Raw genomic sequence first — 13,712 nt, 5'->3', positions numbered from 1 at the left:
AGCAGTCTCTTTGTAGTGCCTCTCCGTGACTCAGCATCCCCACAATAGGATCAGTAGCAATAAATCCTTTTCGTAATACTGTCATTGTTGCATCCTTGATTTTCCATTGTTTGATCTTTCCATATTGTTGTTATTCCATCCTGGACTTTCTATTGTTTGATTTAACCTTAGATAGTGGTTTATGTTTTCAATAAAATAATTTGTTTCAGATTATGGAATATTGTCCTGACAAAAAGCTACTCACTAGCTTGCGAGAATGCAATTATCTCCTTGAGCAAGTTCAGAAGGGACTGTCTGACTACCTGGAAACAAAACGGTCTGTTTTCCCACGATTCTACTTTTTGAGTGATGATGAGTTACTGGAGATCCTTGCTCAAGCAAGAAATCCAACTGCTGTGCAACCTCACTTACGTAAATGCTTTGAAAATATTGCAAAGGTAACATAATTATCATTTCTGCTATACAGGCAGTAGTGAATAGAATATTTACATTTAAATTTCAAATTTCGTACCGTATTAGATATTCTAGTTCTTTTTATAATCAATCATGATATGCATAAAATACCTGTCTGCTGTAGTGCAGTCTTGTACTGTTTATTATAAGTTCTGGTGTGATTTTGTTTTGACACACTACAGGGGAATATATGAAAGCATGTGAAGAAAACAAATAAAACTGATGTAAGTAAAAGATAGATTGCTATTTATCATAAAGATGACAGGCACAGACCAGCATAGTTGAAAGACACTGACACATTAGCTTTCAGCCACAGGCTTCATCAGAAAAAGAAAAACACACACACAGTTCTTCCCGCAAGCAAGCCCACCTCACATACTACGATCTTGGGCACCTCAGGCCAGAATGCCGGAGTGGCAACTGTTGCGTTGAGCAAAAACAGCAATCGCAAGTGGCACAGGGAAGAAAAGGGATGGATAGCAGAGTATGGGTGGGGGAAGAGAAGATTTCTGTCTGGTGGAACATGCAGAGAATACTGTAGAAAGTGTCAGGAGAAGTCTCAGACAGCATCGGGTGGCTGTGGGGGAGAGGGGAGGGAAAATGGGGGCTGAAAGGGAGAGGAGCGGAGAGGAGAAACGCAACTACTTCTCCTTTTAAGGGAAGTTATACAAACAACTACATGGCACAGCTATCAGCACCCGCATGGCACCCCCCTATGCCAACCTATTTATGGTCCATGTAGGGGAAACCTTCCAAGACTCCTCAAACCCCAAACCCCTGGTCTGGTTCCTATTCATTGATAGTATCTTCATGATCTGAACTCAGGGCCAAGGCACCGTACCCTCATTCCTTCACGACCTCAACCCGTTCTCTCCCATCCATTTCACCTCGACCTTACCATCTCAGCACCCCAGCATGCCATCTTCCTGCACATTGCCATACTCCTCTCTGATGGCTCCATCCACACCTCTGTCCATATTAAACCCACCAACCACCAACAGTAAATGCACTTTGACAGCTGCCATCCCTACCATACCAAAAAATCATTCTGATACATCCGGGCCACCTAAGGAGACAGCTTATGTGCAGTGACAAGAGCTCCCTGCCCTGGTATGCTGACGTTCTCTCAAGGCCTTCAGACACAGCCACTGTTCCCTAGACATAGTTCACAGTTAGATTTGCTGTGCCATATCCCCACACATCCGCAATCCTACCCACAAGAACCAGCTACAAAGGAGTGCCCCCTTTGTCACCCAGTACCTCGTCAGACTGGAACAGATGAATCACATCCTTCATCAGAGCTTTGATTATCGATCATCATGCCCTGAAATGAGGGACGTTGTACCAAAAATCCTTCCCATCCTTCCTAAAGTGGTATGCATTTCAACCTAATCTCCACAACATCCTATTCTACCTCTATGCTAATCCAATCCCAGCCACTTGTCACAGGGATCATATTCCTGTGGAAGACCTAGGTGCATGACCTGCACAATTCACCCACCCAGCAATTCCTATTCCAGTCTCACAGGCATAACCTAACCCATCAGAGGCAAGGCAATCTGTGAAAGCAGCAATGTCATGTACCATAACATGCTAGATTTTAATGGCTGCTTCACAACCTGGGCCAACTGGATCCTCCCCTCCCCTCTGAACTGCACAGGTGGGAGTTATCCTTACAATGCATTCTCCACTCCCTAAAGTATCTTGGGCTCAACCTACGATAACCTACTGTCTTCACACCCTCCACCCAACAGTTTCTGCCTCCTCTCAATTTACATCCCCTCATCCTCGTTGTCCTCGCTCTCTGAAACCCACCAACCAGTTTTTCCCATCTCTGCTACTCTTCTTTTCTGCTCCCCGATTTCCTCCTCCCTCCCCCACAGCCTCCTGATGCTGCCCAAGCCTCGTTCCGCCACCTTCTGCAGTAGCTCTACAAGCTCCGCCACACATCGCTCTCCTCCCCTCCACCAATACTCCGCTATCCCTATTCCTTCTCTACCCCACTCTCAATTGCCACTTTCATTCAGTTCAACGCTTGCAGTCTGGCTAAAGCAGAATGAAGTGTGTCTGATTGTATGAATGTGAGCGTGTTCTCCTTTCTTTTCCGAAGAGGGCTTTTGGCCAAAAGCTTAGTGCATAACAGTCTTTTCATTGTGTCTGTCTGCAACTCAATGGCCGGCCGCGGTGGCCGTGCAGTTCTAGGCGCTGCAGTCCGGAACCGTGGGACTGCTACGGTCGCAGGTTCGAATCCTGCCTCGGGCATGGATGTGTGTGATGTCCTTAGGTTAGTTAGGTTTAAGTAGTTCTAAGTTCTAGGGGACTGATGACCACAGCAGTTAAGTCCCATAGTGCTCAGAGCCATTTGAACCATTTTGCAACTCAATGTGTCAAGTTTACTGTGAGTAGTTATCTGTCTATCCTTTTAATAATTGTTGGTATTCCAACTTGGACTTTCCATTGTTTTATTTGGTATAATAGTGCTTGCTGCATGTGTAAATAGAGGCTATAACAACAAAAAAAAATTAATAGACATCTGACAGGCCAATCAGTTACTTCTTGTTAAGCTATGGAAGATTTCTCACCACAGAATAAATCAAAGGTGTGTCTAACTTCAATACTCAGTTTTTTAGCTATAGGCACTTATTCCCCTTTTAAACAGGTTATAGTCAAGCAGAAGAAAGAATTCTGATGTTAGTTTCAGTAAGGATCAGGCTCAATCACAATCCTCAAAACTTTGAGAATTATTATAAATAATAGGCAACCTAGAAATGATACAGAATGATTCCATATGCAATTTACTGAGTAGGGGACATTGATCTATGGAAAATCCAGGATGGAGTAAGAACAAAATTATAAAATGATAGATTGCTAATCATCATATAGAGGAGGGGTTTAGTAACAGATAGGTATAATAAAAAGGCTGTTACGTATTTAAGCTGTTGACAAAAAGGTCTTCTTTGGTGATAGCAAACACAAATGCATTCACACAAGCACAACTCACACACATAACCACTGTCTCCAGCTGCGATGGCCAGACTTTGAGTGGCATTTGCACCTGGTGGTAGCTGCAGTCTGGCGTGGGTGGTGGGGTAGGGTTAGAGATGGCAGAGTAGGGATGGGGGAAGGTGGGGAGCTGTTTGTGGGAGCATGCAGAGATGTGGTAGGACAGTGTAGGGCAGGTAGGAGATTTGTGTATTTGGGGGGGGGGGGGGGGGGGTTGGGGGGAGAGTGGAGTGGAAAATGAGAGAAGTAGAGAAGGGGGGGGGGAGATACTAGAGGATGCACCAGCAGAATAAAAGGCTGTGTAGTGCTGGAGTGGTAGCAGAAATGGAAAAGGTAGGTAGAGGACAGGGACAAGAGAAGGCTGAGGCCAGGGGTTATGGAAACATGGGATATACTGCAAGGAGGTTCTCACTTGTGCAAGTCAGAAAAGGTGGTGTTGGTAGGAGAAAGATCCAGGTGCTGTAGGCTGTGAAGCAGTCATTGGAGTGGGGCATATTCTGTTGGGCAAAATGTTCAGCAACTGAATGGTCCAGCTGTCTCTTGGCCACAGTTTGTTAGTGGACATTCATGCAGACAGATGAATCATTAGTTGTCATGCCCACATGGAAAGCAACACAGTGGTTGGAGTTTAGTTTGTAGATCACATGATGGCTTTCATGGGTAGCCTTGCCTTTGTTAAGATAGGAGATGGCTGTAACCAGACTGATGTAGGTGGTGGTGTAGGATGTATGGGACAGGTCTTACATAGTGGTCAATTGCAGCGATGTGAGCCATGAGGAAATGGGTTGGGAGTAGGATACTGTATAGGTTCATTAGGCTGTGGAATACCACTGTGGGTAAGGTAGTGGGTAGGATATTCCACATTACAGGGCACAAAGAGTGGTAGTCAAAACCCTCATGGAGAATGTGATTCAGTTGCCCCAGTACTGAGTGGGCACGGAGACGCAAGGAAGATGCTCCTTTATGCCTGGAAAGTGGGGGTGTGATAGGTGCTAAGGTGACTGGAGAGACAAGGCACTGGAGACCTGTTGCTGTACAATATTTGGAGCATAATTTTGATCAGTGAAGGCTTTAGTGAGACCATGGTATATTTGGAAGGGGACTGGGCATCATTACAGATGCAACAACCACGGGTGGCTAGTCTGACTTCATGGTATGGAATGGGGTATATCCCATTCATGGTATGGAATGGGTGACAGCTATTGAAGTGGAGGGGTTGCTGCTGGTTGGTAGGTTTGATATGGATGGAGGTACTGATGTAGCCATCTTTGAGGTGGAGGTCAATATCAGGGAAGTTGGCTTGTTGGGTTGAGGATGACAAGATGAAGCAAATGGGGGAGAAGGTGTTGAGATTCTGAAGGGATGTGGATAGCGTGTCCCCATCCTATGTTCATATCATGAAGATGTCGTCAGTGATTCTGAAACAGGTGTGGGGTTGGGATTCTCTACGGTTATGAAGGATTCCTCCAGATGGCCCATGAAAAGATTGGCAAAGGATGGTACCACGTGGGTGCCCAGCGCTACACCATTGATTCAATTGTAGCTGAAGCCTTCAAGGAAGAAGTAATTGTGAGTGAGGATAAGTTGGTCATGGCAATCTGGAGGGAGGTTGTAGGTTTGGAGTGAATTGGGCATTGAGAAAGACAATATTCTATAGAGGCAAGACCTGGGCATTAGGGGCATCAGTGTGGAAGGAGATGGAATCAGCAGTGGCAGGCAGGACACTGTGTGGTAAAGGAACAGGAACTGTGAAGAGTTAGTGGAGGTATGGTTGGTGTCTTTAATATAGGAGGGTAGGTTACATGTGATAGGCAGAAGGTGCTGGTCCACAAGCGCTGAGATTCTCTCAGCATGGACACCCTAACGAGCCACAGTTGTGTGTTCAGGGTGGTTGGATTCATGGACTTTAGGAAGAACGTAAAAGGTAGGAGTGCAGCGAGTGGTAGAGGTGAGAAGAGACATACTCATTCACAGGGAGAGCTTCTGGGATGGGCCAAAGGATTTGAGGAGGGACTGGAGATCCTGTTGGATTTCTGAAATGGGGTTACTGTGGCGGGGTTTATAGGTGGACAAATCTGACAGCTGGTGAAGTTTTATAAGGTTGGGCATAGTTTCTAGGTGGGGGATTGTGGTTCTTTCTGTGGATATAAGGTTGGTGTCCATGTTGAGGGAATTGGGGATTGATGGTGAAGCAAGATTTAAGGTTAAGAAAGTCTGTAATGTTAACAGGGGTTATTTTTGGACACAGGGGATGAATCATTGTTGGATGGAGTAGTGAACTGAGTCATGCAGGGTTCAATACTGGTTATTGGTTGAGTCTGAATAGTAGGAAACAAGGAGAGAAGAAGGTCTTTAACAAGTCCAGCATGAGTGTGTTCGGTAGTAGGGAAAAAGATAAGGCATTTGGAAATGGCTGATACTGCTATGGGACTAAGGCTATTGGAGGAAAGGCTCATGACTGTGTTTTGGACCTGTTTAGGTTCTTCCCTCCTTGCACTATCACTGTCCCCAAACTCTACCTCCCCCACATCCACTCATAGCTGGCAAAGCCTGCCTTGCAGACCTATTAGATTTACTATGTCTTCATAAACTCCCTCCCTTCACCATACATACTCCAGAATCTGAAACACAGTCATGAACATCTCCTCCAAAAGCCTCAGTCCCACAGAAGAATTCTTTCCAAAGGCTGTACCTATCACTCTACTCCAAAATTCAACTATGCTGAACTTGTTAAAGACTTTCTCTTCTTCTCCCAGTCCCTACAGTGGAAAAACCTTCTCATAGCTAACCCTACCATTCAGACTCAACCTAAACCCCGTATTGAACCCTTCACTACTCCATCCAACCATTAGTCTCCCCCTCTGTCCCCAAATCATCCCTGTTAACATTCTAGAATTTCTTAACATTAAACGTTTCTTCACCATTATTCCCCAATTGCCTCAGTGTGGAAACCAATCTTATATCTGCAGAAAGAACCACAAGCTCCCACCTAAAAACTATTCCCAACCTTATAAAACTCCACCAGCTGTCAGATTCGTCCACCTATAAATTTTGCCGCTGTAACCTCCATTCCAGAAATTCAACAGGACCTCCAATTCCTCCTCAAATCCTTAGGCCCACCCCACAACTTTTCCCTGTGAATATGTCTCTTGCCACCTCTACCACTTGCTGAACTCCTAACTTTTACATGCTTCCTAAGGTCCATAAACCCAACCACCCTGAACATCCCATTGTGGTTGGTTAGGATGTCCATACTGAGAAAATCTCTGCTGTTGGAGACCAACACCTTCTGCCTATCACATGTAACTGACCCTCCTATATTAAAGACACCAACCATTCCTCCACTGACTCTCCACAGTTCCTGTTCCTTTACTACACAGCGTCCTGCCTGTCACTGTTGATCCCACCTCCTCCTACACTGATGCCCCTAATGCCCATGTCTTGGCTCTACAGAATACTATCTTCCTCAACATCCAACTCACTCCAAACCTACTATCTCCTTCCAGGTTGCCATGACCAACCACAGCCTCACTCATAATTACTTCTTCCATGAAGGGTACAAACAAATCGGTGGTGTAGTAATGGCCCCCCTACTAGGCACCATCCTTTAGTAACATATTCATGGGCCATCTGGAGGGAATCCTTCATAACCACCCTTAATCCAAAATTGTCACCTGGCTCAGATTCACAGATGGCATCTTCATCATGTGGACCAAGGGTGAGGATAGAATACCCAATTCACATTCTTGGACCATTACAGAATACGGGGAGTATCTCACAATTGGTTCACCTCTTACTTTAGCAACAGGCAGCAAAAGGTCATTATTCACAAAGTCGATAACGGCTGTGATGTGGGGTCTGAGTGGGGTACTATCAAGTGTGGGGTGCCCCAGGAATCAGTGTTGGGGCCACTCCTGTTCCTTATTTATATAAATGATATGCCCTCTAGTATTGCGAGTAACTCTAAAATATTTCTGTTTTCTGATGACACTAGCTTGGTAGTAAAGGATGTTGTGTGCAACACTGGCTCGGTTTCAAATAGTGCAGTACATGACCTCAGTTCATGGCTTGTAGAAAATAAACTTAACGCTAAATCACAGTAAGACTCAGTTTTTACAGTTTCTAACACACAATTCAACAAAACCTGACGTTTTAATTTTACAGAATGAGCATATGATTAGTGAAACTGAACAGTTCAAATTTCTAGGTGTTCAGATAGATAGTAAGCTGTCGTGGAAAGCCCACGTTCAGGATCTTGTTCAAAGACTTAATACTGCCATTTTTACTATTCGAATGGTATCAGAAATGAGTGATCGTTCGACACGAAGATTACTCTACTTTGCTTATTTTCATTCGCTATTGTTATATGGTATTATATTTTGGGGTAACTCTTCTCATTCTAAGAGGATATTTTTTGCTCAGAAATGGGCGGTTCGGGCAATAAGTGGTGTTAGTTCACGAACCTCTTGTCGACCTCTGTTCACGAGTCTAGGTATTTTGGCATTGGCCTCTCAATACGTATATTCCTTATTGTCATTTATTGTTACCAATATTAGTTTATTCTCAAGAATAAGCAGCTTCCACTCAGTTAATACTCAGCAGAATTGTGCAAAAAGGTGTGCAGTATACTGCTGCATCCATTTTCAATAAGCTGCCACTCGAATTCAAAAATCTTAGCAGTAATCCACACACTTTCAAACTGAAACTGAAGAGTTTCCTCATGGGTCACCCCTTCTATTCTGTCAAGGAGTTCCTTGAAAAATTAAGCTGATTTTTATTGTATTGCTGATAGCGTTTACTTAAACTTATGGATTGACTTTTTTAAGGTTCATGAACATTTATTTTTATCTGTTATTATGTTTATGTTGTAATTTCGTGTACTGACATGTTCCACGACTTTGGAGATTTGCTCCTCAATTTGGTTGATTGGTTTGTTTGGGGAAGGAGACCAGACAGCGAGGTCATCGGTCTCATCAGATTAGGGAAGGATGGGGAAGGAAGTCGGGCGTACCCTTTGAAAGGAACCATCCCGGCATTTGCCTGGAGCGATTTAGGGAAATCACGGAAAACCTAAATCGGGAAGGCCGGACGCAGGATTGAACCGTCGTCCTCCCGAGTGCGAGTCCAGTGTCTAACCACTGTGCCACCTCACTCGGTCTCAATTTGGTCCTACAGAACTTGACAAGTAAATAAAATAAAATAAAATAACCTCAACACCTTCTCCCCCATTCACTTAATCTGAGCCTCCTCAACCCTTGATGTTGACCTCTATCACAAGGATGGCTGCATCTGTACTTTTGTCCATATCAACTTACTAACCAACAGCAACACCTCAACTTCATCAACTGCCTCACATTCCATACCAATAAATCACTTCCATACAACTTAACCACCCATAGTTCCTCTTCAAATAAACCATGACTTTCACTGAGGCTGTCACAGTGTGAAATTACTCTCCCAACCTTTTACAGAAACAGCTGTCCGGTGCCTTGTCCTGCAGTCACATTACCACCTCCCACACATCCACTGTACAGCCACAACAGAGCATTCACTTTGTGCCTCAGTATCACCCATAATTGGAGCAACTAATTCGTGTTTTCCACTAGGGTTTCAACCACCTCCCATCATTCCACGAAATGAGGAATATCTTACCTACTACCCTTCTCCTCCTCATGATGATATTCTGCCATCCACTGTACCTATGCAATGTCCTTATCCATCTCTATTTCACCACTGCTCCTAACCTCATGTCTCATGGCTCATATCACAGCAGTAGACTGAGAGACATACATCTTACCACCACTACCTACCCTAGTACAGCCACAGTCCTCTTGTACCCCTGCAAAGGCAGGGCTACTTGTCACAATAGTCATGTGATCTATAAACTAACTAACAACGACTGTGCTGCTTTCCACATGGTCATGACATCTAATAAGCTGCCTGTCCACATAGATGGTCACTGACAAGCTGTGGCCAAGAGACAGCTGGACCACCCGGCTGCTGAACACGCTGCCCAGCAGAGTGTGCCTCACTTCAATTACTGCTTCACAGCCAATGCCATCTGGATCTTTCTCCTACCAACACCAAATTTTCTGAATTGCACAGGTGTAACTCTTCCTGTAATATATCCTATGTTCCCCTAACCCCTCTGGCACCTTTGCTAGTCACTGTCCTCCACCTACCTATCCCCTTTCCTGCTCCCACCCTAGCACTACACAGTCTTCTATTCTCCGCTTTTCCCCCTTCTGTACTCCTCTCCTTTTCCACTCCCTTTCCGTCCCCCCCCCCCCCCCCCCCCCCCAAATCCCTCACCACTCAAACCTCTGAGGTGCGTCTAGCAGCTCTACCATATCCCCATCATGTCCCTGCATTCTCCCACAAATGTCACTGCACCTTCCCCCACCCTCAACCTGCTATCGTTCCCACTTCCCCCTAATGCTTATCACATTTTTTGTGCAAAGAATGGGTAAGGACCACTTTCCAGTCTTCTGGAATCTTTTCAGTTTCCCATATTTCTTCAAACATGATTTAAAGGTTAGTTGCAATTTTTGGTTGAGACTATTTTATTAGTTCAGCTGTAATACAGTCTTCTCCACAGACTTTATTGAAGTATTTCACAGTTCTGATTATAGCTGAGACCTGTTTCACCATTTTCATCTGTGAAATAAATACTTTGAGCTTAGTAGTCCTTTAGATGATATTTTAAACAGGTACAAATTCCGGGAGTTATTTTCAACAAAGCTGTTTTGTATGTCAAGAAGTTGTGACATCTGTAAAGATTGTTGTGCATCCTTAATTACTCTTGCTGTTTCTTTCCTTTGCATTTTAAATTCATGAAGGTGCTCTATCTTCCCAGAACGTTTTCATTTTTTCCACTGTTGTTCTTTCTGCGACTACTTTTTCACAGGTTTCATTCTGCCAGACTTTCTTCTTCATTTTGTTGATTCAGACTGATTTCTTTGGCTAATTCTTCCCATTTCTCTGATGTAGCTATTTTAATTTTTCTTGGAAATGTTTTGATGTCTTTTTTGTGTTGTTGATCCTGATTTTGCTATATTTAATCAATTTTCCTATCTTTTTTTTTTTTTTGTTTTTATTGGGGAGAAGTTTCAGTTTAATTTTAGACAGGTGATGATCAGAGTCAAATTCCATATTTCTTATTACTTTTAGTTTCATTATTTCTTTAATATTGCTTTGGGAAATAGTCATGTGATATAGCTTTAACTCCCGTAGCATTGTATTTGGAGATATCCTTCTTTATGTTTTTCTTGGCAGTTTTTTGAAGGAAGTTGACATCAACTTCAGCTAAAAATTTTTACAAAGATTAACTAAACCTTTGAAATTTTTGTTCTTTCTTTTATGGGTAGGATATTCTCCTGCTATTTTTTGAAAAGTTTTTTCCCTCCCAATTTGTGCGTTAAAAACCCCCTGTTGTATCAAAACATTCCAAAAGTTCCCAGAATGTTTCTACTTTACTCGGATTTTTCTTATTGTCATCATTAATTGGAGCATGGCAATAATTGCATTTCACTGTGAGAAGAGAGAGTCTTTCTGAATTGGATTTGAATTCTATAGCATTATCTACTAAATTTTTATGAATATAGGAGGCAGTACCGAGTATTAGCATGCCTGTCATAGTTTTTATTCCTGGTTCACCCTTAAAAATTCTGTGGTTTTAAGAATTTCCTTTCAGACTCGAGTTTCTAATGATACCAAGGATGCTTCAACTTAACAGTAGATTTTTGGACTCCCCAGAATTCTATTCCAGATGCATTGCAAAAAGCAATTGTGGATTCCTCTTTAGAGTTACCACCTGGGCTAGTGCTTACTTTTAGCAGCCTTTCCAGTCTGCAGTTGAAATTGTGCATTGTGCATGGTAGGAAATAAGTTCCAAGATAAGATCAGATTGTTGATCTGAAATGATTACACAGGCGAACAATAGAAAAACTTTTTTGCTGAAAATACCTTATTCTTATGTTTTTTAGGGTGGGAAATCCAAATATGATACTTAACACACTGTATCACCCACCATTTCTTCACATTTTACAGTTAAATTTATTAAATTAAGCGTTTTTTTAAAGAATTTAACAGCTTTTATATAGTTAAAATAATTTAAAAACGAGGTGTTTTGGCGTCGATAGTTCGTATCGACCACGAAACTTAACATCTGTGAACTCTTAAGTGCTCTGTCGAGCCTGCATCTTTATCTTAGTCAGTTCTTTGTTATACTTCATTCTGTATGGACACAGTGTCCAGTGTAAATATATACAAGCTACGACATATATGGGAATTAAGTTTTCTATATCCCGATTACTGATCCCGTTCCCATAGTGGTGACCCTGCAGTTCGTTTGTGTTTTGCGTCTTCCGCGCTGATGTTTATGCAACAGGTTATATGCACTATGCAATGACCACACCAAACAATGCCTTGTTCGGTGATGTGGAAGCACAACTCCTCTCACAGAGTTTCTTCGTTTCTTCGCCAACGGCGTATTTATCATTTATGCACAGTAATTTGCGTTCTCAGCCAATGCCGTGTGCTAACCTCATTAGTTTTCAACGGTCGACAACTACGCTGTTAGAGCAAACGATGGACTCAGGCTTCAAGTCATTGGATTATGTCCATCTGACACTGATATGTGAACTGAACAATATTTTGAATTGTGTCTCTTCAAACTGAGTATTTCAAGAACAAAGTGATCTCGATTCGAACATGTGTTTAGCCACCCACCGGCATGCTACATCAGTTACTGTCAGGCCATGTGCAATGCTGCCATTACTACAAACCGCGCCAGATACGTTTTGTGCACTTGGTGTTCCAGTTGTGTCCAATTCACATTTACATGCACAATTCAGTGTTTCGCTTAACATGGACCCCTTACCTTGCCTCAGTGGCCTGCCACATGCCCTACAGGCATGTTATGCATGAGATAGTTTCCATACATGTGGCATTCTCAACCCCCTCCCTCCCGCCCACTTGTGGAGGTCCCCATTTCCTGTCGCTCAGCAGCCTGCCGCTCCCACAGCATGACCTGTGTCTGCGTGGCCGGTCTCTTGCCCTGTTCCAGAAGTGGGTCGTTTCCATCCAGAACTCGTCACTCATGGTTTCCGAGCCCCCCTCGTGTGCCGTCCATCCGCCCGTTTCCACGGTACCATCTGTGCCTGCCACACTTTGTTTTCTTGACACACAGTCAACTATGCCAGCTGCCACTACTACAGATTCGCTCGCCTGATTTAAATCCGGGTCTCTGACTTAACCTCAGTTCAACCACAACCCCAGGAGACACCGAAGCCACCATCGTCACCCCCTCCTGGCTGCCTACCGAAGCTACCGCCCTTATACAAGGGCAACCCAGCATTGTGGTTCATGCTTGTCGAGCATCTGTTCGAATTACATCATGTGTATGACTACAACTCAAAGTTTCTCTGCCTCATCACACACCTCTACGACTACTCGAATTTGATTTGTGACCTACTCCTTTCGCTGCCGCCTGCACCAAAATACGAGTTTACAAAGAAGACTATAATGGAATGACTTGCCTGCTCGCCACAAGAGTTAATAATCAAGATTCTCTACGAGGAGCACCTAGCTGTGTGGTATGCCAAACTACCTACCGATCTAAAGATCCATCTGTTACATCACTCGTTCGAGTCCATCGGCTCCTGCCTATGCATCGCTGACCAGTTGTATTCGCTACTGTGGCAACATCAGCAGGTTCATTTCACACTGTTCGTAGGCACAGCCGCCACCACATACCGACCTTCGGCCGGCAGAGGCAGGGCTCACTCCGCTGTCACCTCGTCTGCTTCTCCTGGCAGTGTCGGCTCACTCTCTCCACTGTCTGAGCACTCCAGGATCACCCACGCACTTTACATACCGGTCTGTTTACTGGAACAAATCAATGAGGACAAGCCGCCCCTACTGTCGCAGTCTCCACATTCTCCTCACCCTGCTCACCCTTTCTGCTGGTACCACAAAGTGTTATGCGACGACGCCAAGAAGTGCAGGTTGCCATGCCGACCACAGGAACTAAGAGATGCCGAGTCCTGCAGGGATCCTAACAGGCGTCCTCTTACATTACACTCCGTCCACTTGTCCGCCCGGCCGAGCGGTCGTCTCTATGTGACTGATACTGCATCAGGTCGAGCTTTTCTGGTCGACACTGCTGACGTGTCGATCATACCTATTTCGATGGCTCCACCCACTTCTTCACAGACGAAGTCACTTCTACGAGCTGTCAACGTGTCGACGTCACT

At 44.1% G+C, this 13,712-nt stretch overlaps 1 protein-coding gene across 1 annotated transcript in view; it reads left to right on the top strand.

The window, feature by feature from the left end:
* The window catches only part of LOC124620075 (dynein axonemal heavy chain 1-like), an 804,068-nt gene that overhangs the window by 103,254 nt on the left and 687,102 nt on the right, over positions 1-13,712 (top strand). The window contains exon 10 of the mRNA XM_047146741.1: positions 210-437. Coding sequence (XP_047002697.1) covers positions 210-437 — 228 coding nt within the window. The remainder of the gene's footprint in view (positions 1-209; positions 438-13,712) is intronic.

The sequence above is a fragment of the Schistocerca americana genome, chromosome 6 (assembly GCF_021461395.2).
Source record: "Schistocerca americana isolate TAMUIC-IGC-003095 chromosome 6, iqSchAmer2.1, whole genome shotgun sequence".
NCBI lineage: Eukaryota > Metazoa > Arthropoda > Insecta > Orthoptera > Acrididae > Schistocerca > Schistocerca americana.
Note: the sequence above shows the minus strand (reverse complement) of the source record. Positions and strands in the feature narration are given on the sequence as shown.